The following is a 25,033-nucleotide window of genomic DNA, read 5'->3' on the forward strand; positions in this document are numbered from 1 at the left end:
AAAAAGTAAAGCTAGAAATTACTTCCAAATTATTTATCTTCTCAATTGAAATTGATATCTGAATAAGGATATCATCCTCCAAGCATATGATAAGTTTTTCATAATTGTATATTTTAATTACATAACTTACAGTGGAATGTGTACCTAAAAAGCTAACTCCAAAGTAATTTAGAGATTAATTTATTTCCCAGTGATTTATTATATACCAAGCTTTTTAGCTGATAAATTCCAGCTATTTAAGAGGCTAAAAAGAGTTCAGAACGTCATTAATAGAAAATAAAAAATAATTTACTACAACTGCAAAATCTGTGTAAATCATTTTTTATACAAAAACACCTCATTCATAGTATATGTCCACTTAAACAGGTTTTATAAAATTAATATTTTGATCTGCTCTCAAGGAGAATGAGATACCTTAACCTAGGGTGTCTTCTAAAATGAAAAACAGATTACATTGTTTTCTTCGGCAGTCAGACAAGTTGCTTATTCTCTCTACTTCCTCTCTAATATTTGTGAAATATAAGATTGCATATATAAGGCACACATATATTTATATAAAAGAAAAACACTGCTTAAAAGCTAAACTGATTTAATGATCCTATACACTAAAACCAATTTTCAGTTTAACAGGATAATTAGTTCATTTGTATCATCCTGAGAACAAGCCTGTTAAACGCAGGCATTACCACTGAGTGAAAGAAACTTTCACTGCTTTCTACCAATTCCTACTGAAAAAGTTAATTCATTTCAGGCTGCTCTCATAAACTATATAACACTAGAATTAAAAAAATATTTGCAGATTTAATTTAGACAATGGTAAAACAGCAGATGATACTGGAGTCTTATGAAAGCTAAAACTTCACCAAATAGAAATTACTGTGCAGAGCTGTTCAGAATGTCTGAATGACAGCAGCATTGAAAAAAAACAAACTTCTTCATATCCCTTCTGAAGGATATAAAAGATATTTTTACACTTCTTAGGAAATCTTATTTTATATACATATTAAGCACTGACAAGGCAGTGCCTCTCATGAGACAGGAAAATCAGGACTAAGCACACAGAGATACGCTCAGTCACACAGTAGCAAATTACCAAGGATAATCTCCTTTCCCTAGAAAGTGTAAGATTAAAAAAAAAAAAAAAAGCCAAAACCTGCTGGGAGTATAGTAAGAGAGGACTGGAAAGAACCTTCCAGATCTTCAAATCCCACCACCAACTGCTGTAAGCTTCATATCATACAGCTGTACTTCATCTTCAAGTTAGTTGGTGTTTTTCTCCAATACTTAGGAAGCTCTTCCAGTAATCTCCCTGGTGGAACAACTACAACTCTTCAATTTCCACGCTAAATTTCTTAATGGCCAATTCGTACCTACTTTTTTTACACACATCTTCTAGGCTATATAAGGCTGTCATAATCTTTTATTGCCTCACTGAATACCTATCAAGAAAGACTTTTCTCAGCATTTGTTTTGTTGAACTGAGTAAGCAAAGCTCTTTCTGTCTTCCCATAAGGCAGTCTCTATCCATTTTATTATCATAGTACTACTTCTTTGTGCCTACTCTAGCCCAAATTTCTTTCTTGAAAAATAGATTACTACAACTATCTGTATTATTTCAAATAAAGAATTACCAGCGCATCGATATTCCCCTGTATGTACTGGAAATACACCCACAGTCCAGATCACAATTTGTCTTTTCAGAGCTATATCACATTGTCAATGCACAGACATCCTGTGACCAATTAGTACACTCCAGTACTCCTCCTCTTTATTGCTTCCATTAGATGATTCCTCCGCTGATAGCAGAAATTCTTGTCAGCAGTCTCCAAGTCCATAACCTTGCACATTATTCGCCTGAATCTCATTAGTTTTCCACTTCTTTAATAGCCAAGGTTGTAAAATTCTTTCTTAGTATTCCTTGCAAGTTCTAATTCAGCTTCAGTTTAAACAGTTTTTACTCCTGCTCTACATTTTAAGAAATAACTTTATTTGCTGATCAGTATTTTTTAATTCCTTTCTGTTCTTTTCTATTCCTTGTAGGTGTTCATGTATTTCTAAAATCCCTCTTTAAGTAACTATCCATTTAGGTCTGGCGTTATTTCTGAAAGTCTCTTCCTTGCTCAGATATAAATTCTTAGTATTTTAAACAAATTTAACTTCCATTTCAGATATCCTCTCCATTCAAATTCCTGAGCAGTTCAGACTGGCTGAGTTATCACTGCAGTTTCTCTAGCTTATCTAAACTCACTCTTCCAAGTCAAGCACTTTACCTGAAGCCATCCTTTGTTTGTCTTTCCACTTAATTAAACTGAATCAACTTAATCAAAAGCCCTGATCAAAATGTACAATGAATAGTTTTACTGTAATCTCCTTATTATTTACCCAAACTAAATATAAAATAGTACAAAACCCTCTTCAAAGGGCTGTTAATGCATTTTTACAAGTCTGCTTAGTGTAAAACACTCAGGTTGGTCCTTGAAGATCCCTGAAATTCCCTTTCCCATGTGATTTGTCCAGTTCTTTGAGCACAGGCACATTCTCTTCCATAACTTTAGTCCCACAGATCATAAATTTTTTGAAGCTGTGCCATCATGGAGAAAAAGAAAACGTGCTATTACCTTTAGCTGGGTAACTAGTATGTTCTCCCAAGTTATGGGAAATGTGGGATGAATAAACAAGTTGTACAGAAAAGTGACCTTAGGTCTCTTTTCTGCATAAATACTTTCACTTCTAGAAACTAGTTCCCAACAGGTGAACTAGTTTCTAGAACTAGTTCTAGAACACATATAAAAAACTTCACTGACCTTTGTAGAATGTGTCTTCTTTACAGGATTTTCTTTTATCCTACCTCAAGATAGCAGGATTCCTTGATCAGCAGAATTCTGAAGCACAGAGAGGATCCCTGAGTTTAACACAGTTCTGGATTCCATTCCAAGGAACAAGTGACCACAAGTAAAGAAAATAGTATTAAGATTTACTTTATTAGATCTAGTTCCATGTGACTTAAAAAATGTTTTCCCTACTAGAGCCAATGACCATATACAGCAATTTTAGACTGATTAGATTGTTTTTTAAAAAGAAGCAAAAGGAAAGCAAATGATTCGTTAACTGATGGATATTTGGCATAGGCTTTAGATTTCTTACTGGAGTATGATGAGCTTTACAAATCAGATTTGGAAACCTAACTGCAGATAAAAAAAACATTATCTTCAAGGGAAAGAAATGTCATTTTTTTGCAATTTGCTTTGTAATAAGAAAAGCTCTTCAGTGATAAATTAAATTGAAAATCAGGTGTATTTTTGAAAGGCCAATAAAATGCAAAAAGATGGTAATCTCCATACAGTGAAACGTTTTATTTTATGGTTATTGTAATGCCTAGTGTTACCAAAGGTTTTCCAACAATGAATCCTATAGTGAAGGGTGAAACAGGCCAGTGTTGCTCATTGGGTTTCTCCTGTTACAAGGCTCTTCAAGTGTGCAAGCTTCTTAGAAAACAAACAGGCAATGGCAACAATAAACTTCCCCTGGGCTCAGTATCTAGTCCTGAAAGTTCTAGCCAACAGCTTCCATTTCTTCATTCATTTCTCCTAATGCTCCCGCTCTGGCCGTTTTCTAAAATACTTTCCTCCAGCACAGATGATCAAATAATAGATATGCAGGTCTTGGAGATGACCCCAGCTGATGGGGACAGCCCACTGGGTCAAAGGACCAGGTATTACAGAGCTGGGTTAATGCCTAGGGTAGTCATTAGTGCACTATGGAATATCTGGAGAAAATGTAATTTCTTCTGTTGGAGAAGATGTATTTTGGTAAACAAAGCAACTCTACAGGAGTGAAAGTCAGGTCATCCATTTTCCTAGGCAGCTAAGGATTATTTTTTCCAGCTTCACCAACACCATTGGCAAGGAAAACAACATGTCCCTGCTGTGGCTATTGGAATACATCACCATTGTTAGAAGTGTTCATGGAGCACCTGTGAACTGGATATACTATCCACGTGCCATGGACATGAAAACGGTGTGTGCCACTGTCTATGCACAAATCACTACACTACTGCAGTGTGTTTCAGTGTTCATGTTGTACTGCATACAGCCTTCAACAGAGTCTTCCTGCTATACCATCTTTGCCTCAGAACAGCAAGTCAAAAATACTGTATGGTTTCTGGTGTGTCACTTTGGCAGTGATCCTGGGACTGCTCACCATAGATTCAAGGGGCTATCCCAGTAAAAAGCACTTCATATATATTCTCTCTTGGAATCAACTTCTGTGCCATGCTGTCATGTATCCCAAAGCCACAGCACAAGCAATATCCATTTACCTTCTTAGTGATCACTTTACCCACTCTTAACCTTGGAGAGGCCAGCTGCCCTGTCCTCATCCTCTGCCAGAAAAACACTTTCTGTTAGACGTTATACTGTTATTTAAACTGTCTGCATCACACTGTTTTTAAAAACTTTTCACATGAATAGGACTCTAAATAGCAGGAACTGAATAAACCTATACTTCCTCCCAAGAAAAAACAGACTAAGTAACTCTACTGTGACAAGGCAGCCTGTTAGAATAATAACAGGGTAGCGAAGAGCAAATATTAGCAAAAAATTCAGATAACTGAGAGCACTGGGAAAAAAAATTGCGGTAGTGTACTTCAGCATCCATGAGAGCCCGTATCTTACGGTGAGTGTTACATCGTCCAAGATAAGCTGGCTGATAACAAAACCTTGACTTGACCTACTGGGAATGTACGTTGAAACACAAGAAAAATCACAAAAATTAAATAATCGCAGGAGAAACAGTGAAATGGAGGTTTCAGTGTTTCAAACCACCTCCACAGACCGGAAAATGGGCAGATTCTAATTTTTTTTTTTCCTCAGCAATCTTCCAGCCTCTTACATTCACACTGCTTTAATAACTCTGGTCCCTTCCTGTGTTCGAAGTGGAGCAACTATTATTAGCAGATTGTCAGCTACAAGTCAGAGTATCATCAAAAAAAGGTCAAAAGACTGCTGAGGTGGAAACACAGCCCATCTAGTTGATCAGCTTTTATTCACTACGGAGGCATAGACGCTCATCAGCGAAGGGCCCCCAATGCTGCTCTCTGCTGCCCGGAATCTTCAGAGCGTTATGACCGCCTTTTCTCCCATGCAGCCCTGCATGATATGCAACAATTCCCTACAAAGGTTCAAAAGTTTGGGGTTTTTTTCCCCCCATATTTCATTTAAAGCTTCCTCTTTGCTCATGCTGCCTAATAGAGTACTCAGGGGCTACTGATGACACCCCACCCAGTATGGATTGCTTGCCGGCACTTGTCGGTCCCTTTGATGTCCCTGGCCTCACGCTTTGACTGGAAGCTCTCTGGGTCTCGGCTTGTTCCTCGGGCGTGGAGGAACATGTGGGTTTTATCCCAGTTTTAGTGAAAAGTTTTCATTCAGTTCCCCGTAATTCGCTACCGCACCTCGTCACCCTGGTCACATCTTCCCGCCGGGGCCGACCCCACCCCGGCTACATCTCTGTCAGTCAGAAGACGAGAGGCCGTGCCACCCTCAGGCCTAGGCACGGCGCAGGCTGGCGCGGCCGCCGCCCTCTCCCCCGGCGACAGCAGCGCTGGCCCCGCAGCCGGCGAGGGCCCCGGCCTCCCGCGGGGACGAGAGGCGCAGCAGCCGCCGGAGAGGACTGGCCCGCCCCGGGCTGACTTCCACGGTCGGCCGGGCCGCGCCGGGCAGGCGGCGCGCTAGCGGAGCGCTTTCCGACGCCGTTTGTCTCCCGTCTCTTCCCGTTCGCAGGAGCAGCTGCTGCTGCGCAACCCCCTCCCCGCCCGCCCGCTCGCCCCAGCGGCGTCGCCTCCTCCTCCCAGCCTCGCGCGGCGCGGCCCGGTAAGCTGAGCGGGGCCGGGGGACGCGGCGGGTGGCGCCGCCGCCACCCGGTGGGCCGAGCCGGGCCCTGGGCTGGGGAGGGGGTGGGGGGGCTGCGGGGCGTCGGGGGCGCAGGGTGAGCGCGGAGGTGCGGACACCTGCCTGGAGCTGGGGGGCGGCGGGGCTGCCCGTCCCGGGGCGCGCCCGGTGCCTGCCTGAGGGGGCGTCGGCGCGCGGCGGCGACAGCCCCGACTTCTCGGAGTTAACTTAGCGCTGCCGCCGCCGGCTGTCAGCGCCCGGAACGCCCCGGGAGCCCACCGTCGGGCGGGGCGGGCGGGGCACCGTGCTGCCAGCCCAGCCCAGCCCGCCCTGGGGGCGGCTGCCGGGCCCGCCGCGGCCTCCTCCCGCCCAGCCGGAGGCGCGGCCGGGAGGCGGTCGGTGCCCGGCCGCCGGGCGCACCCGCGGTGGCGCCGCTGCCCTGCGGCGGGGCCCGGGCGGGGCGGGAGGTCTCCAGGCACCGGCGGGGGCGGCCGGGAGCCGCTGCTGCGGCCCAGCTGCCCGGTGACTTGCGGTCAGCAGCTCGCGGTGCGTTGGGACGCGGGCACAGTATTCCTGCTTTGTTCAGTCCTTTATTTTGTGGAACAGCTAATGAATGGTACGTGCAAGAGCATGAAACAGGCAGTACTGGTCAGCGGGATCTCGAGCAAGAAAGAGGTTACGCACTGATCCGAGGTTTTCCATTGAGATGTTAGGTCCAAGTGATTTAAACGCCTTACGTTCTATTGCTATATGTGGTAGACCTGTTGACTTCAGCATGCAGTAGGATTTTTTAGCAAATTACGTAATACGTTGCAAGTAACACTCCCATTTTTATGTTAACTACCTTTTAATTGCATGGGCTACTCTTGCTACATGAGAGAGTATCACACGCTGGCCACCCTCTCTCATCAACCAGTGGCCCATGACAGAGAAGCTGATCGCACAATAGCTGAGCTGGTAGAACATTTCATAATCAAGCAGGAGCTGGCACCGGAGCAGATGGCACAGCCCTTTACTCACCTTGCTGCTTTGCTTCTCTGGCAGCCTGGAGGCAGTTCTTTAAACTTTCTGTTCTGTCTTCCAATCTAAGTGCTACTTTATTGAGAAACACTGGTTAAGTATGCTTTTAAAAGGGTCTCTTTAAGCAGAAATACTTTGGAGATCAGAAGGTAGCAGCAAGCTTTTATGTGTACCTGAATGCCTTCCATGACTGTTTCTCTGTCCAGCAAACTGTCAGTTCCTCCCTTTCTGGGAGCAGGAACTTCTGGCAGGGGCACTTGTTGGCCAGGACAGCTCATCCAGCTTCTCGCCATCATCATCCTTCAAAGCCGCCACTCATCTAATATTTTTTCAAGACTCCCAGTAACTATTGCTCAAGTTTCTCTGCCCTAATTTCTTGTTGCAACCTAATTATTATTGTAATCTTTATGACTGCAGTGTTCTGAAGGGATCACAGGTGACTTTTGAACAAAAAGACATTGAGAACCTCTTGTCCTGCTGTACTAATTTTCTTATTTTTATGCATTTGGAGATGAGGGGCAAGCTAGTTGAAAAAGAAATTTACACCAGGTTTTCAACAGAAATTTAGGTTTTTGTGTTTAGTTCTTTGAACATTTGAGAATTTTTTATTGGGGTTTTACATCTTGTTTTCTAGAAATCTTTTTGAAGCAGAGGTGGCCAAAGCTTAATACATTATACAATTCTGATTGTATAAGAAACTTAGATACACATATCAAAGGGGACTTCCTACTAGTGAGAGGATGCCAGGAGGGAAAGTGTCCCATTCAAGGAGTGATGAATAAACAGGAAGTTTATCAGCAACTCTGTACCATTTTTCTAGCTGCTATGTCTGCAGCTTGATCCTTCACCTATTTTTTGTTGTTTTCTTCATGAATAGCTCCACTAGCTTTCTGTGGTGTTGCTCATAGGTTTTCCAGACAGAGTGGGAGCAAGGGAAAAAAATACAATTCCTGTTTCCTCTTCCCTTAACATATTGATGAGCATGTAAGAGCCTGAAAATCTTAAGGATCACTTGTTGAAATTACTTAAAAATTGTTTGCTGCTGGGGAATTGTTATTTAATCTTCCAGTGTTTCCTGCCCTTATAAATGTAAGAAACGTTTTCAAATGTATCTAGTGAAGCTTGTATTAGTTTCCACCCTAGTAAGGCATTCTCTATTCTTTTTTTTTTTCTCTTGAAAATTTATATAATTTCTCTAGTCAGTGCTGGTAAAACTTCATTTTGAGTTCTGCATCCAGATTTGAACACTGCTGTGCAAAAACAGCTGACCCATTTGAAAGAGTTCACAAAATAGCAGTGGCAGTTGGAGATCAAGAAAGTATGATCTGTGAGGAAAGAGGGGAAGAACTGGATTTATTTAGCCCAAAGACAAGTTTGAAGGGGAGCTAATATATAATAAGTGTTTAAAGTTGTAAAATGTTCTTGCACAGAAGTTCTCTTATTCACAGCAAATAAGGGAAATTGCCAGATAATTCGGGTTAGATGTTAGGGGAAAATTTAAAATAATACAAGATGAGAAGGTAATTAAATAGTTTGGGAAGGCTGTGGAGTCTCCATCAAAGGTTAGACAAATGGTTTTCAAGAAAGGGAACTGAGACCCTGCCTTGGGAAGGAAGCCTTAGGACCCTCTGCTCCTGTCTTTTTGAGGCTGAGTCATAGAAAAACGTTTGAAGGACATAAAACAAGAGTCATAGAGGAGCACAGGCTTTTTAACACTCAGAAATGACTACATGCTATTTTAGAGGCAAACATGAGCTCACACAAAGCAACTGATCTGAAAGCAGTACAGCACAACAAACGTGACCCAGTGCCACACTGAAAAGGCCCACTGAGAGTGACACTATATAGTTTCTCAGTGCCAAATTGGAGTCTTTTATCTTTATGTTGGCATTTTTTTTTCTGAAAGACAAAGCAAGGTGAGAACAAGATGCCTTTTAATAGTTTTAGATGCAAAACAAGTAAAAACGTATTAAAATATGCTCAGAATGCTATGGTTAAGCTGCATTTAACTATAAAACCACTTCAAAAACCTGTCTTTGTATGCTTTTATTTGAGTTCTAGTTGAAGTTATGTGCAAATCAAAATAAAAATGGTTCTATCATGACACATGTAGAAACCTCTGCAATGGGTTAATGTGTACTTGTAGCATTTCTTCTGTCCTCTGTAAGAACTGCAGAAGGCACATACATGCAGATTTTTAACAGACCTACAGAAATTTTCCTTTTTAAATTCTGCTAGGCCAGAAGAACACTTCAGCCTACTGTAATATAGTCTTAAAAAGTATTTGCACTTTTGAGATTTTTTTTCCATGTAGTCCACTATCAGCTTTCTTGGTTACACAAAATACAACCTGTGCTGTGCCGATTATTACATATTATATATTATATATTCATTTCTCTTATTTTGTGTATTTTTAAATGAGAAGTGTATGCAGAATTAAGAAGAAACTTTTGAAGTGTATAAACTAAAAAAAAAAAAAGACCTTTTATTTTGCAATAAAACAGTGCTTGCTTACTAGATATTGTTCAGGCGAGGGGGATGTTTACATCCCCTCAAATGCCAGTGATCCTTAGTCAGGCTTTGTTTGCATGACTTGAACCTTGTCTTTTAAATACAGCAAGTGCCTTTATCCGTGAGTCCTTTATCTGTTGGTTCAGATGTCTGTCACCAATTGTTTTATACCCCACTCCAGCATCACCAGCCTCAAATGAAGCAGCTGTTCAACAGTTAGCAAACCAGCTTTTTCAACAACAATTAACAAAAGGAGAACAGACTGTATACAGAGACATAAATATATACCATTTGAATACTCAGATACAGTTTATAAGGTGTGCAAGATATGTACCACTAGCTGTATTACATTTCAAGAAAGTATTTTGGTAGATGAGGATATGGCTGTACCTGAAAAACATGTCTGAGCTAGCCTTATGCAAAAAGTCTTTCAGTCCTTCCTGGTTGGTCTTAGATTTGCGGTTCTCACTGAGCTGTTGTAAGATTAAATTCATCCTAGAAGTGTGTTACGAAATTGTGAAGAATAAATTAATTAAGATTTAAGGTGTTTGAGTGATACAAACAAATTCATAACTGGTAATCATTCTTTCAATACCCTGTGAAGTCTGGTGTTGCATTTGTCACAGCAAAGTGATACACACTGGTTGTAAAAATCCTTCAGAGTCTGAATTTCCTTGGTTTTTTTAAAAAAGGAGAGAGGTCTAGCATTTTTATACATTCCACTTTTGAAATGCATCTGGTACAGAACGTAGCAGCACTGACATAGCTAGGTTGGTAAATACTTGAGAGAGATTCTGCCTAAGTCAAGGCATTTGAATCATCACATTTTTGTCATGAACAATACAGGTTTCCAGTGTAAATTCTGCTTTTTCTGTAAGTGTGTCTTCCATGATTTTTTGCTTGGCCATCTTAACTTACATTAAAATATGTTAATGGCATCCCAAGAAAAACTCATTTTAATTTATTTTGACATTGCAAGAAAAGATTTAATGTTTGCCTTAATTTCACTTTCTAAGCTTAGCATGGATCTGGTTATTAAAAGCTTCATGTACACTTGAGCTAGGAGTCTAATGTATGCACACTTTGTTTCTGTTCCTCCTTGTCAAACTGTTTCAGACTCTTTACATATGTAGAAAAAGAAATCTGCTGAAAGAAGACCTCAGATATAAATGAAAAATCATTAATAACCTCTGTGTGTGTGTTTCATAGTCTTTGATTAATTCAGAAAACAAGTCAGGAAAGGCAAAGGTAGAAATAGGGAAAATGCAGAAGTCTGTACAGCTCAATAAGCCAAATTGCTCTTCAGGCAGCCTATACTGAGGACCTCAGAGTTTCTTTAGTTAGTGAAAACAACATAAAAATTAAATTATTGGAAGAATTGCAAAATCACGTTTGGAATGTGGGATAACAGAGATTCTTTTAAGTTTTATGCCCCAGCTTCCCTTTCACATTAGCACTGTGAGTTAGGCATAACCCTAGCATAGTGCTTGAGTTGAGTGTGTAGATGTAAAAAATTCTCTTATTTTTTTCCTAGAGCTAGCACAAGCAGATAAAAACAGAAGCAGGTAGAAAGAACAGTTGGAGGACCTTTGGAGAAAGCATGGCAAAAAGGGAAGGCTTTGGAAACAGAGAAGACTAGAGAGACATCAGAACACAGCAAGGCACAAAGAAAAACACTTGTCTTGTTCTTCTGCTTGTCTTAATTTAGGTCTCTTTTACAAGGAGGTTGATTCAGGTCTGTGAAAATCTCTGTTGCACCAGTAGTACTGATCCTCCCGCACAAGATGTAAGGGAGCAAGCTTCCAGGGGCACACTGAGAAAACAGTCTTTGTCATCTGTGGTTTTATGTTGGCATTTATTTTTGTTATGTGGCATTACATATGTGTGTGTGTGTGTGTATTTAATATGTAGGATAGCAATGCCTTATTTCTATGGACATATTCTGGGAAAAGTGGAGTTCTCTTTTGTCTAAACATTGAGGAAGTTGTGGGGTTTTTTTATATTTTGTTTTGTTGTTGTTGTTGCTTTCTAGTCCTGTATGCAACCTGGAAATAAAAAAAAACTGTTTCACTTTGCTATTTAAAATGTCTAGGTGACATGCTGCACGAGACGAGAGAGTGTTTGTAAATAAAGTATTCATCTCCTCTATAGTGAAAAGATTACTGATAGACTTCTGTGTTGAAAGAGGAAGGTATGTGTGGTTTCAACAGGTGACTGAATTGTGTTTTGTGGTCTTTACAGATAGACATACAGAGTTGAAGAATCAGAAGTTGAAATGAGCAGCCAGGAGGCTGATGTTCTACGTTGCTGGAGATGTAGAAAATATATAGCAAATTCTGTTTGCCTTGCAAAATGTCATGGAAAAGAACCATCTGAAGTAGGTATAGCATATGGAGGGAGTTTGTAACTTTTTCCAGTGCCATTGGTTTTAAATAAAGGAGAAGTATTAGACTTGCCCTCCATTACTAATTAATCTCCTGTGGAGATAAGTACTAAAGTAGGGACAATTCCATAGAGAGTAATGTAAGCAGTAATGCTAGTGAAGCCGAGTATGCAGCGATCACCTTTGCGTTCTGTGACATGAAGGCTGTTATTCATGATATGTTTGACTACTACCTTGTGTAGAGTATATAGTGTTACCATTCTTCCTATAAAACTGATGTCTGTTTTTGACAGTTCTAATGTAGTTACTTTTTGGTTTAATGTCTCTTAACAGAGAACTCTCTTTCTAAGGTGTGTTTTAAATACTGATACTAATTTCCACTGCAGTAGTTAACTGTGTGCCAAATATTCCTACATCAGAAACTTTTGCTCTTATTTTGAAAAAGTGGGGAATAGTCTGTGCACAAAAATAGTTCAGATTATTAGACTGCCCTGAGCTGGGGGATGCTCTGCCAGGCTAAAATACCATTTAGTAATATACATCATCTTTATTAAAATAAACAGAAAAATAATCATACAGAATAAGACAATGACAGAGGCTTTTCTGCTGCTTTATAATGGCAGTTAGTAATCATAAAGAATTAGAGTCTTTCCAAATATGCCAAGAAGACTGCTGACATCTTATGATCTTGAATCTAAGTAAAAAAACAAATGGAATGAAAGGTGTTGATCTTTTTTATTAATGCACTAGAAATGCAACAACATTATTTTTGGCAGTGGAGAAGGGTATAACCAATAGAGTTAGAAACAAAGTTGTTAATTTTTAAGATCCTGATATAATTAGTATTATTAATAAGCCCCATTTTAATCACTCTGCTTACAGAACTTGAGATTCTGGAATATTTTTCATGCTTTATACTTGAGGAGTTTTTATTTTGTGCATGGCTTGAAGTGTTTTTTGGGAATGGAGAAGTTTCAACTCCTTTCATGGAAAAAATATAGTGAAAAGGAGGAGGTATCTGTGTCTGTACCCCATGGTGGAGCTTTTAATGGCTAATGGAGATCCACCATGATTGTGCACAAGACTGAAGGAGCTCCTTCTCTATTTATGTAGACAGCAGGTAGAAAAACTCAATTTAACGCTACTTCCTAAGACGTTGGGAGGCAAAGATTGTATTGTGATGAGAGTAATAATGTTTTCAGTATGTCAGTTTTCCCTGATGAATTTTAGACCTTCAGTCAAAGACACAGGTGAAATATGAGTAAAAAAGAAAAATCTTAGAACAAATCTTAAAACCAGATGTTGATATTATGAATGCAGTGTGAACAGTTTAAATCAGAATTATACCCAAGTTGAAATACAGGAACTCTCCACAGATAGGAGGAAGATGATAGCATAGACATGGCAAATGGATCTATCTTGTCTGCTGTAATTACTTGAAGAATTTCTAAAAGCTTCTGTCTTCTGTGTATAGCCCCACTTTCAATTTTTAGCGTAATGAAACTTTTATTCCCGTGAGTTTCATAACATACGAGTCAGTGATTTTCCATATTCATAAATTTTAACAACTGATTTTAAGACTTTAACATAAAAATTCAGAAGTGGCTAAGAGTCCGTGATTTCTCTGCTATTCTAAGAAGCATTAGAAAATTAATTTAAAACTATTTGTGGCATAGTTATGCAGTGCTGACCACAGTCTTCATACAAACTAGAACTTAGATTTTCGTGCCTTTACTAGAAAATTGTGCCAGCTGATAGTGCTTCTGAAATCAATTTCTGAATATCGTTGGAAGATCAACAATTGCATACTTTCTGTTCTTGTAAACAAAACAAAACACCACCATCTCCACAGTGGAGTCTGTCCAATGTCCTTAGATTCAGAAATAGAAGATTATTGACAGCATCTACCTGATTTTTAGCTTAAAGAATGTACCAACATCTTTGAGTTTTATCATTTGTTAATAAAATATTTACTGAATTTGGGAAGCTGACTTCTGGCTATATTCAAACAAAAAAAGCTTACATGAATGTTGAATATCAATACAATAATTCTTTTTCTAACAGACATCACAACTTTCAGCTGCTGTTCAGGAGTCTTGCAATGTGTGGCATGTGAACTTAGAAGCCATTCCAGAGTGGGTGAAATGTGTCATTGAAAAGGTAGATCTTTTTTTGCTTGCATCTTTATCATTCAAAAGGTGAAATAAGTAAGGGGAACACATTTCAAGGGCACTTTTCTGCCAGGGTCCATGTATATTACAGATATCTTCTGACAGATTTTTTTCTCAGTAACTTCTATCATTACCATTTACAGAGGCTTTTTTCCCTGTTAAATTAGGTTTTTTTAAGTATGCACAAAACCTACAATGATAAATTCTGTTCCTGCCCATGTATAGATGACTATATTTATGTTTGTCCAAATAATTGTCATGGGCACCTCTGCATATTTTGTCAATGCTTAAAATTATATTTATTATAGAGGCTTTGGGGTTTGGTTTGTCTTGATCATCGTATCTTGCAGTACTAATGCATATGTTGACAGTGACAGGAAGAAGCATGTTTCTCCATAACACTCGACTGAAGGGTTGTTAAGAGATCTGTTGTTGGAATATGATGTGATGTCTTTTATATTTAATGTGGTAATATGTCATACGAATAGAAAGTAGTTTCCTTCCTGCGAATTCAAAGGTCTGATGACAAGCCAGTGTCACTGCTTTTGAATTTTAACTGCCCATTTGAAATTACAAACCATCTCATAACTTTCCTGTTGTACTGACTGCTTCAGTTGAGTATTTTCATTAAATTATTTTAGGTCTAGAAGTCAATGTTGTTGCATTGATATAATAAGCAGAAACAGTGCTTGACTTTGACCCTACAGTTTTTCTCTGATGAGTGTTCTTTCAATTTGAGAGAGGCAAATATCTGCCTTCCTTCCTGCTTGAACTTCAGTGTCTAAGTTTTACTATATTGGAAGTAACTTCTGATCTAAGCAAATATACCCTGAAAATGATACACAAAGAAAAAGTTGTTCTGACAAAACCAAAAAAAACTAAACTAAATATTAAAAAATTAAGAAAATTTATTTAATCTTACTTCATTGTTTTGCTCTATGTTTTATTTTGTTAGACATTAAATAAACTCTTTTTAAAATTAATGCTCTCTTATACTTCAATAGTCCATGACAGAATAGTGTATCTGTTTCAGAAACATAGATCTTGAGGGAGCGGGGGAAATTAGGAGTGATGAGGTATTTCTCCACTTCACAGAATTGCCTAATCTTGAATGCCTGATCATAAGGATGCAGTCTTTTACAGTACTTTGCGTGTTATATTATTTCAGTAAATTTGGTTTAAATATTGATTCTAATGTTCTTTTCACCTTTAGCTGTAAATGGTCAGCCTTCTGCATTTGAAAGCTTAGAGGGTCAGGTTGGATACCTGGGAAATACAAAACCCGTAGACTGCTCAGAAAAGGCTTACCATACTTGCTCAAGATTGCAGAGAAGCAATGCTCCACTGGTGGCAGAAGCAGAGAATTTAATTCTTTATGAACACCTTCAGTATCTTCGTGTCCATTTTGTCCTTTAATATCCTGGGAACTCTTCCCTCATTCACTTCTGACTTCTCTGGAAAGATCGTATGGGTTTATGGTTAAATGTGTGGGTTTTTTAAATAATTCTGACTTATCCCCAGATCCTCCTGGGCTCTGAATAATTTTGTGATCATGTGTTATTTTCTCCTGTATGACTCCTGAATCAAAGGCTAAATCATTTTACATAAGCACAAAGTCTATTTGCAGGCTGTAAAAACCCACTACTTCCCAGCCAGTTCTTTTTTGCCATCTGTCCCTGTTCTTAATCAATCTCATTGGGTTTCTTACACACATTAATGTATAGTTTATCTTCAATAATTATAAATATCCAGCTGGTGCTTCTAGTGACCTTTATTGACCTCATTTTCATTTCCCCATCACTCATCACTTGTTTTAGCTTCTTTGGCTAACCCTTCCCAGTTTTTCCTCTTTATGCAGTCCATCATTAAATCTGTGTACCCTCAGCTCCTTTTCAGATCTTGCTGATTTTCCCCTACCACCTCCTCCACTAGTAGGCTGTTACTTCTTCTACTGAGTCAATGCTTCCACAGTCCGTTGCCAAACTCATGCTAAATCAGTCCCGGACTCCCTTGTCCTGCACCTCATCTCTCAGTCTCTGTGCACATAGGACACAGAGATGTGCTTTTTCTTCCCTCAATCTCTTGCATTCCCATTTTGCCAGGTTCCCCACCTTCTTCCCTAACCGTCATGTACCCCTCCTCCTCTACAATTGGAGATCCAGGTTACTATTCCATAGTGCCTCGGTGTCAGAAAGATTCACTAAAGGCACTAGAAAGTGCTTTTCCCTGAATTTTAGTGCCTAGCCCATGGCATCTGGAAAATGGAGAGTGGGAGACTTAAGGTAAATCTCTGAACCAGCTTAATTCTTCTTTGGGAATGGCATGTGCATATGTTGGTCAGCCTTATAAACAGAGAGACTGTGCACATTCAAGGGATTTTCGGGAATCTGAATGCATTTGGGCATATGTAAACTGAGATATTTTTTTCTCTTAAATTAAAATCATGTCTAGATTTAAACAAATTCTTGTAAGTGCGATGAAAAGCATATCTTTGATACTTTGTGAAATTTTGAGGTTTTAACCCACGAGGCAGGAGTAAGTTCTCAAAGAAGTGTTTCCAAAACTTTTTCTAGCATTTCATGTGAACGATAACCTTTTTTTCCTCACAAGTGTTTTTTTCTGAAACTGCACATTTGGTTTTACTAAAATCTCTGAAGTTTTCAATCAGACAAACCTCAGTCATGGAATCCTCTTCCCAAACTACCTTGAAAGACATTTGCAACTGAAAGCAATACTTTAACTAGAAATGTTGGGCAGTTTCTGTATTCCTGGCTCAAACCCACTTTAGGCACACTAGTGAGTAATGTGTGACTGGAGTTGATAATGTTCCTCATCTGGGCTTTGATCCTACAAACTCTTGAATAACTTCAATCTTCAGAAATGTTTCTGCTGACAGATGAATATATTTACTGAAAATACTAATAGTTGTGCAAATATGTAGGAGTTTATAGATCTTTGATACGTATTTTCTTTTGAAAAAGTGCCTTTAGGATTGAAATGAAATTCATAAATTACAAATAATGAAAAAAACTGTCTCCTTATAGAGTAGTAAGGATTTGTCATAGTATCTGCACACAGATTATGTTGTAATGCTATGTACACCAACATACAAGTACCATTTCAAGTTTTCATTGGGTAAGCAAAGTAAAAAGCTATATGCTGTTTGTAAGAACTATCCTTCCACTGTACTTAGTATGCAAGAAATGTATCAGCACTCAGAAGACTCAGCTGAGAAACTGTGCTCGCCAGTTCCAGATTAACATGGTAAATTGATTTCACTGCTTTAAACGATCTAATGTTTTTGTTAGTATTGCAATATTATTCTATCTATGTACAAATTTAAAACATATTTCAAAGCACCTACATTTTGAAATGTGTATTCTAGACTTCTTAGAATTAGTTATCACCGCAGCAAACAGTTTTGACCAGAACATTATTAATGATGGATTTTCTTTCTGCTGTAAAGTCTCTTTTATTGTGTTTGAAAAACAAAAAGTAAACCCTTTTATTAAAGGAGAAAAGTAATTCTAGTAATGATTTCTTAATCATCTATTTACAATGAATGTGTTGGGGTTTTTTTCTTTTCTTGTCAATAGGCACATTGGACAATTGGAAAACTTCACTGTCCATTCTGCGAGGCCTGCTTAGGGGGCTTTAACTTTGTTTGCAACACAAAATGTTCCAGTGGACAGTTAGTAAATATACATTTCTGCAAAAGTCAAACTGACTATCAGCCAGCTTTGTCTGTTAAATTGGAAAAATCATCAGGAAAACACTTACCTCTCCTCAAAATTCAGTCTGGTTTTAGCAAGGATACCTGTCATGAATTGGTAACTGCAACTTTGAAAATCAAAAACCAAGGGCTTTCATACATGGCCAGAAATAATAATGGTACTGGAAGATTAACAGAAGCACTTTGTCTAGAAGTAAGAGCTCCCAGATTTGAGATTAAAAGACTTCCCTTAAATGTATTAAATCAAGAAAGAAATCTTTCTGCTTCCTATCCTATGAGTGATGCATGCACTGTAAAACCTTTTCACAGAAGATCACGTAGTTTGGATTTAAATGTCGCAGAGAGACTTGTTTTGTTACCTGCATTATATGAAACTTGCAGTATGGAAACAATTTACCATGGCCGAAATGAAAATCCACCTGTTTACACACGAGGTGGATTGCAATTAGAGTCCAATAGGAAAGATGGTAATTCTTTTGAGGGCCTATATAGTTCCAGTGCTGACAAACTACAAAAAAGGTTTCGAGTTACTTCCTTCACCACATTACTACACAGAGAAACAGAAAGTGAATGTGATTTTGAAGCTACTGGACAATCTTCTGGGAGTGCCATTGCTGATGGGTTACCTTTTGTGATGAACCTTTCTTCACCTACAAGTGCTGTAGAAGAGGAGCAGTACATCGCACCTGTTGGTCTTGTGCAGCCTACGAGTATTTCCTTCAACCAAAAGCTGAATAAGAGAGAAAGAAACAAGTTGAAAAGCTTGAGGAGAAAACAAAGAAGGCGAGAACGGTGGCTACAGAAGCAAGTACGTGTTTAAAATTAATTATGCTACTTTTTTTGTAAAGTTTGGCTTGCTTTTATAAATCATTCTGACTTTTTTTATGCTGTCTCTTAAGACTGGTTTAACATGGTACTGTCGGGAGTCAGATATCCTGCAAACAAGGATTTATGACCTCTTCCTACCTGTAGTTTTCTAATTCAACCCAATCAGTTTTTCTGGGTAAATTCAAACCTTGGTGGGTATATATAACTAGTTTCTGTTGGCCGCCTTATTGTTTTGTGATGTAATAATAGATTTGAAGTGGGAAAAAATACAGTAAAATTTAATCAATGTGATTAAAGGAAAACTAAACATTCAAATCTTCTAAATGAGAAACCCTAGCATTTCAGGATTTTCTAACTTTTAAGTAATGGCATTTTGAATTAACTTTACAGTTAAGAAAAATTTATATTTTAAAAGGTGATTGTATTTATTATTTATTGTAACACAAATATTTTTTAAGTAAAGAATTGATTGTTGCTATTTAAAATATTAGTCTTTAGTAGGTAAATATTTTGTCTACAGATGTAACAGAAACGTTATGTATTCTTACACAACCATGGTTTCCTTCTTTAAACTATTGAAAGCAGAACAGAATTAAAGACCATAGATGGTCATGCAATTTTTGGTGGCAGTGAGGGGAGAAAGATCAGGACTGTACCTTAAAATTAATTACCAAGTCTTTGTTTGCTCTGAAATTCAGTGGAAAGGCTAATGATATGTATGCCTTCAAAAGAAAATTTCTCATCATATAATTTCTGCTACAAAATACTGTGGGGCCAGCAAGAGCAAACATACTAACTCTCATCAGTATAGTTTCTATTCAAGAAATCGTTCTCGCTTTGGGTAGGTATGTCATTGTGATAATCTGAGAATATTCCACAGATGAAGTGCAGTGACAGGTAAAGCTCATGTAAACCTTATCTCACGAATTTTTTTTTTAAATGTGATTTGCTTTACATTTCATAGTAGACAAGTCTAATTTAATATTTATGCCTTATTGAGAAATACTAAGCTTATTTGAATGGTCTATGCTTAGGTTAGCTATTAAATTGTTTTCATTGGTTTACATTTAATGCAATAGGATATAGAAGACCAATAGTTCACATATGGATCTTTCATTAGTCCTTTGTACCAAAATGATTTTCACCCTTAATATTCTGCTGTCCTTTACAGTTCCACTCTGCTCAGGCACCAAATGACTTGAGCTCTTTCCAACATACAGTCAACAGAGCCATTAGAATACAGTACAGAATTGAAGCAGAGCAGTGAATTCACAATCAAGAGAGAGGTTATCACAGAATCACAGAATCATCTAGGTTGGAAGGGACCTTGAAGATCATCCAGTCCGACCGTTAACCTAGCACTGACAGTTCCCAACTACACCATATCCCTAAGTGCTATGTCAACCTGCCTCTTGAACACCTCCAGGGATGGGGACTCCACCACCTCCCTGGGCAGCCCATTCCAACGCCTAACAACCCGTTCTGTAAAGAAATGCTTCCTAATATCTAGTCTGAACCTTCCCTGGCTCAACTTGAGGCCATTACCTCTTGTCCTATCACTTATTACTTGATTAAAGAGGCTCATCCCCAGCTCTCTGCAACCTCCTTTCAGGTAGTTGTAGAGGGCAATGAGGTCTCCCCTCAGCCTCCTCTTCTCCAGACTAAACACCCCCAGTTCCCTCAGCCGCTCCTCGTACGACATGTGCTCCAGACCCTTCACCAGCTTCGTTGCCCTTCTCTGGGCACGCTCAAGTAATTCAATGGCCTTTTTGTAGTGAGGGGCCCAAAACTGAACACAGTCATCGAGGTGCAGCCTCACCAGTGCCAAGTCCAGGGGCAGGATCACTTCCCTGTCCCTGCTGGCCACATTATTTCTGATACAAGCCAGGATACCACTGGCCTTCTTGGCCACGTGGGCACACTGCTGGCTCATGTTCAGCCGGCTGTCAATCAACACCCCCAGATCCCTCTCTGACTGGCAGCTCTCCAGCCACTCCTCCCCAAAATACAAAGGTACCCAAAGGTACGTAGAGGTTGTCTCTAAATTAAATATAAGAACCACCTTCAAAATACGATGAGTCTGGGACATATTATGAGAATTTTCAGTATGGTGTGTGTATATATTCTTTCATCTTTGGGAAGGTTTTTTGTTTTGTTTAGAGAAAGATTTAAATTGGCATTGTGATATATTGAAAACTTGTTCTTATTTTGTAAAATGTTTTTCTGAGACTGAGAGCAAAGAATCTTTCTGAATCTGGGTGTTTTAATATTGAATAGTTGTTTTCTAGTTAAGTCTAAAGATTCTTAGGTGTCTGAGTCCATAAAATGACTTTTAAAATTCCAGGCCTCATTGTTTCTGTTAACTGAAATGATGATACGAAAGCACAGTATATGAGCATCTGCACAGTCGTGTCATCTGCAGCCTCTCCAGCCACTTTAATCTTTGTTAGATGTTACTTTCAAGAATAAAATGTTGTGCAAATATTCCAAATTTGTGATAGCCAAGAAAGAAAAATACCCTTTCAGATCGTTTTCTTGTTAAACCATGCTTAACCAATTCCTACATTATTTTGTAAGTTTCATATAGCAAATGATACACAGTTGTTAAATCTAGTATGTCTAATCAGTAAGCATATGGTTTGCAAAGTACAAAAAATTCAAAAATAAGTATGTAAAATCACCTGGTTTTGAGTAGTAGTTTTGAGGGGAAGATATTTTGGGGTTGCACTGATTTCTGTAACCTTGGTGAAAGTCTGTGTTCGTGGCACGGAATATTTGAACAGGCCCGCTTCTCAGACTGTGTCAAGCAGCACGTGTGGCTAGTGCAGCTGTGTTTCCCATCACTATGGTATCTTCTCAGGAAAATGTGGATCTAGAAAATCACATCCTCTGTACAGTCTGACATGTTGCAAAAGGGGATGCTCCTCTGCCGCACACTCCCATGTGCCAGTCTAGGTAGCCTTCCTTTTCTTGTGAGTTCCACTTGGTGGTCTTTTTCGTCAGCATTCTGACACCTCTCCTTGTAAATATGTGCATTTTGTTACAGTGGTACTTAAAAGCGGAAGCTGATTCATGGTACTTTGTAACCATGATTTCCAGCATATTTACCACGTATGCTTAAGCATCAGATAGTAAAAGTTCACAAAGAGAAAAAAACATAACCGTCTGACTGGATGGAGTGAAAGCATTTTGATAAATGACAGTGGGAAGTATTTCATTTAAGTGGTCTTCTAAGAAGTACTTCAGTGCAGCAGAACCCTGATGTGAGGTGAATCTCTTCTAAGCTCTCTCAGTTAAAGGTACTGTGCATCTCATTTTTATCTTTAATTAAAGCTTTTCTGGAGAGCTGTTCAAGAGAATGGACCTGTTCAGTCTTTGAAATTTCTCTGTAAATGCAGAGGCAGCTTCTCTAAGTTTATTATGTAAGGTGATAACTTTATCTGTCAAACATTTTTTCTGTCTTGCAGTAAGCTGAAATGTGCTCATAAAAGTTGTGTTGTGGCAGAATGCACTCTATTATTAAGTTGAAGTATATAAACCTTGGATTGTAAATAGGAGCAGTTCTGTGAGCTTCTGATCTGCACTTGGGCCTGGAGGCCTGTGCTGATGCAGGCTCTGGGGTGTGGGACTGAGCTAGCCTGCTAACAGCAGAGGGACCCAAGCTTCCTCTGTCTGCCATACGTGGGAAAGCTCTTAATGCCCATGAGGGGGATACTTGCATTTTGTGTGTGCACGCACACTCTTGTGTTCATGGCAGATTTTTAGGTTTCTGGTATATTGTTAGGGTATGATAATAACCACTTAAGTCTAGGAATTGCCAGTATGGTCCTTGTTACTGCTATCACTAAGAAGATTAAGTATTTATGTTATAAATTCCCTTTTGTGTATATCTTGTTATATGTTTGCATTGTTTTCTAATGTCTGAAGCTTACAATAATTTTCTGAAAGATCTCAGACAGAAATACTATTTGTAGTTCCTCCAATTTTATTTCATTTCTCTTCACAATCATTTTACATAGAGGAGGATTGTGTCGTAAGCTTCAAAATGCAGTATCCTCTTGGAAATGATCCTGATCCATTGGAAAAATTATTATTGGCCTTTTTGCTTCATTTTATAACTTGACACATCACCAGTTCTTTTGTATCTTTTTTAAAACACGAAAGTTTTGTCTTATAAAGGTGACTAGTGGTCAGTTTCCATGAAGTGAGTTTGCTTTCATACTCCTAATGTTAATCTGAACTCAGGATAAACAGGTGGTGAGATACTGCATTGTTTATCCACACTGCCAGGTGCTGTTATCTTGCCCTGCAGCCTTGAGTTTTCAAGTCCATACTGATGTTCTCTAGCAACTGACCGTCTTGTAGTGAAGGCACTAGGCTTCAAAGGTTTAACTTAGTTCACCTTAGTGACCTTAGTTCACTTAATCTATGCTTGTCTCTTTTTCGTGTGTACATTGGTTTATAATTCTTGCACTGTCATGTTTGCATTTAAACTGTAAGTCCTTCAGGTGTCTTGTCATATGTTTATGCACTTGGATTTCAGTCACTCTTTCTATGATGATACTCGTAACAAGAATTATCCTCAGACTGCTTATGGATTCCTCAGCTGGCTGTTGGAGAGCTAAAAGCATTATTTAGTGTTGGTACCAAAGTAAAGCAAGAAGCAAAGGAAGTGAAATCACAGCTGGAAGAGGCAAGCAGTAACTACAAAATCTCAATTGTGACATTTGTTAGGGAAATATGAGGCCCTGGAGGAGCTGCTTAAAGTAAGGAAAGAAGAAACACAGGGAAAAAGTCCTAAGCCCGTACGCTGAAATGTCTACCAAAAGATAGTGGATTTAATATGAAGTAATATTCAGTTGCAGTGACTGACAAGCTATGAATCCCCAAAATTAAGATTAAGGGATGCAATAGTGGGAGAGCCTTTTGACTTTGAGCAGCTTGTACTGTATCTACACCAGCTTTCTCATTCACTTCCTCAAGTGACTGTAAGAGAAATGAAGATCAAATATTACTATAAACCTTTCCAACTTGGGAAAGGTGGGAACTCTGATTTCAGTGTTCAAAACCACTCCTGCTCTGGATAAGTTCTCAATATAACATAGCAGTTTTTAAGTTCTGCACTTAACTGGTTGTACTTACATTTAAAACACAGTAAGCTTTGAGATACAGACGACTGAAATGCTTCTGTGTTAACATGCAGTTACAGGGTTCACAGTCCCTGATACATTTATGATTTACTCTTTCTGAAATAGTGGTATTGCACTGATGGTGCTATAGCATTAATGGTTTAAGAGACATTGAGCAGCAAGGCTACAGGGTGTTACACTCGCATCTTGTTTATGGGCAAAGAAGAAATACACATTGTGTATACAAAGCCAAGAATTTGTTCTTCATATAACTGAAGTCTAAGAGTGTGATTATTGTTAGTCCAGATTTAACTGTTAAAAAGGAAAGAATAACATTGCCATTGAGACTGTTACACGCACTCAGTTGTTCCTCCTTGCTTCCTGTGGTTCTGCCCATGGCACTATGCTTTGGGATCTGTGGGCTGGCAGCAGACCTTGGGGTCTGGTGGTGAGCCATGTTACTGCAGCTTACCAGCATCTGGAGTCCACTGCAAGCAATGTAACGTTCATGTTAATGGTTTCATTTTCTTTACTCCAGAATCCACTTGAATTTGGTTTTGTGTGTTTGGTAACACACTTTTATACATTTGCTCTTTCTTCACTGGTCTGCAGCTTCATGCTACATCCAAATTACCTTATGTGGTGCCTTTTAGATATGTAAGATGCAGTTTCTTTGTTCTGTTACCCTTAAAACCAATTCTGTCCAGGCCCAAGTCTGCATTTCTGTAACAGAGCCCTGGGAAGTTGCTCACAGCTGTTGTGGTCTCCAGTACCAACCCAGTGCCCCATCTCATGTGATCCCATGCCTGTATTCCTCCATGTTGCATCCTGGGTCTCCATTTCTCAAGGCCTGTGTTAACTTTAGCAGACCTGTATTTCTTTACACTGCATCATTGTATTAGAGTTGTAAATATCTCATTCTACATGGAAAAACCACTGTCAGTGGTTGTACAGTACAAAGATAACAAAAGTAAAACACGTTAGCCACAGACATCTGGTCAGTTAAAGAAATGGCTGTCACAGCTAAACCAAGTAAAACCAAGTGGCAGGCAGGGCAAGGGAAGTTCAGCCAGAGCAAGTGTGGCCAGCCTCAGCCCTGAGGCCTGGCAAGTTCAGTAGAAAGCTTTTGACTGATCCTAGCAGCAGTGATACTGCATTACAGGGCTACGTGGTTAAAAGTAAGAAGCAGTATCTTTTTTAACTAGCTAATACATGGAGGGGAGAAATTTTGGACAGGAGGCGCTTCTGAGCCAAAGCTTGTCTATCTTTGCTTTTGCTTTGGTTGTTAACTATTGTTACTGCATGGTGATTTTTGTAATTAGAAGATTAATTCTGTCACTGATCATAAACTGGATTAGCAAGAAGGTTTT

General features: G+C 39.0%; 1 protein-coding gene across 1 annotated transcript in view; it reads left to right on the top strand.

The window, feature by feature from the left end:
- The first annotated feature begins 5,813 nt into the window (after window positions 1-5,813).
- Window positions 5,814-25,033, top strand: part of RNF180 (ring finger protein 180) — an 83,814-nt gene continuing 64,594 nt past the window's right edge. The window contains exons 1-4 of the mRNA XM_074855621.1: window positions 5,814-5,870; window positions 11,661-11,796; window positions 13,867-13,962; window positions 17,570-18,514. Of these exons, the coding sequence (XP_074711722.1) occupies window positions 11,695-11,796; window positions 13,867-13,962; window positions 17,570-18,514 (1,143 nt within the window). The 5' untranslated portion in view covers window positions 5,814-5,870; window positions 11,661-11,694. The remainder of the gene's footprint in view (window positions 5,871-11,660; window positions 11,797-13,866; window positions 13,963-17,569; window positions 18,515-25,033) is intronic.

Source organism: Strix uralensis, chromosome Z, assembly GCF_047716275.1.
Source record: "Strix uralensis isolate ZFMK-TIS-50842 chromosome Z, bStrUra1, whole genome shotgun sequence".
NCBI lineage: Eukaryota > Metazoa > Chordata > Aves > Strigiformes > Strigidae > Strix > Strix uralensis.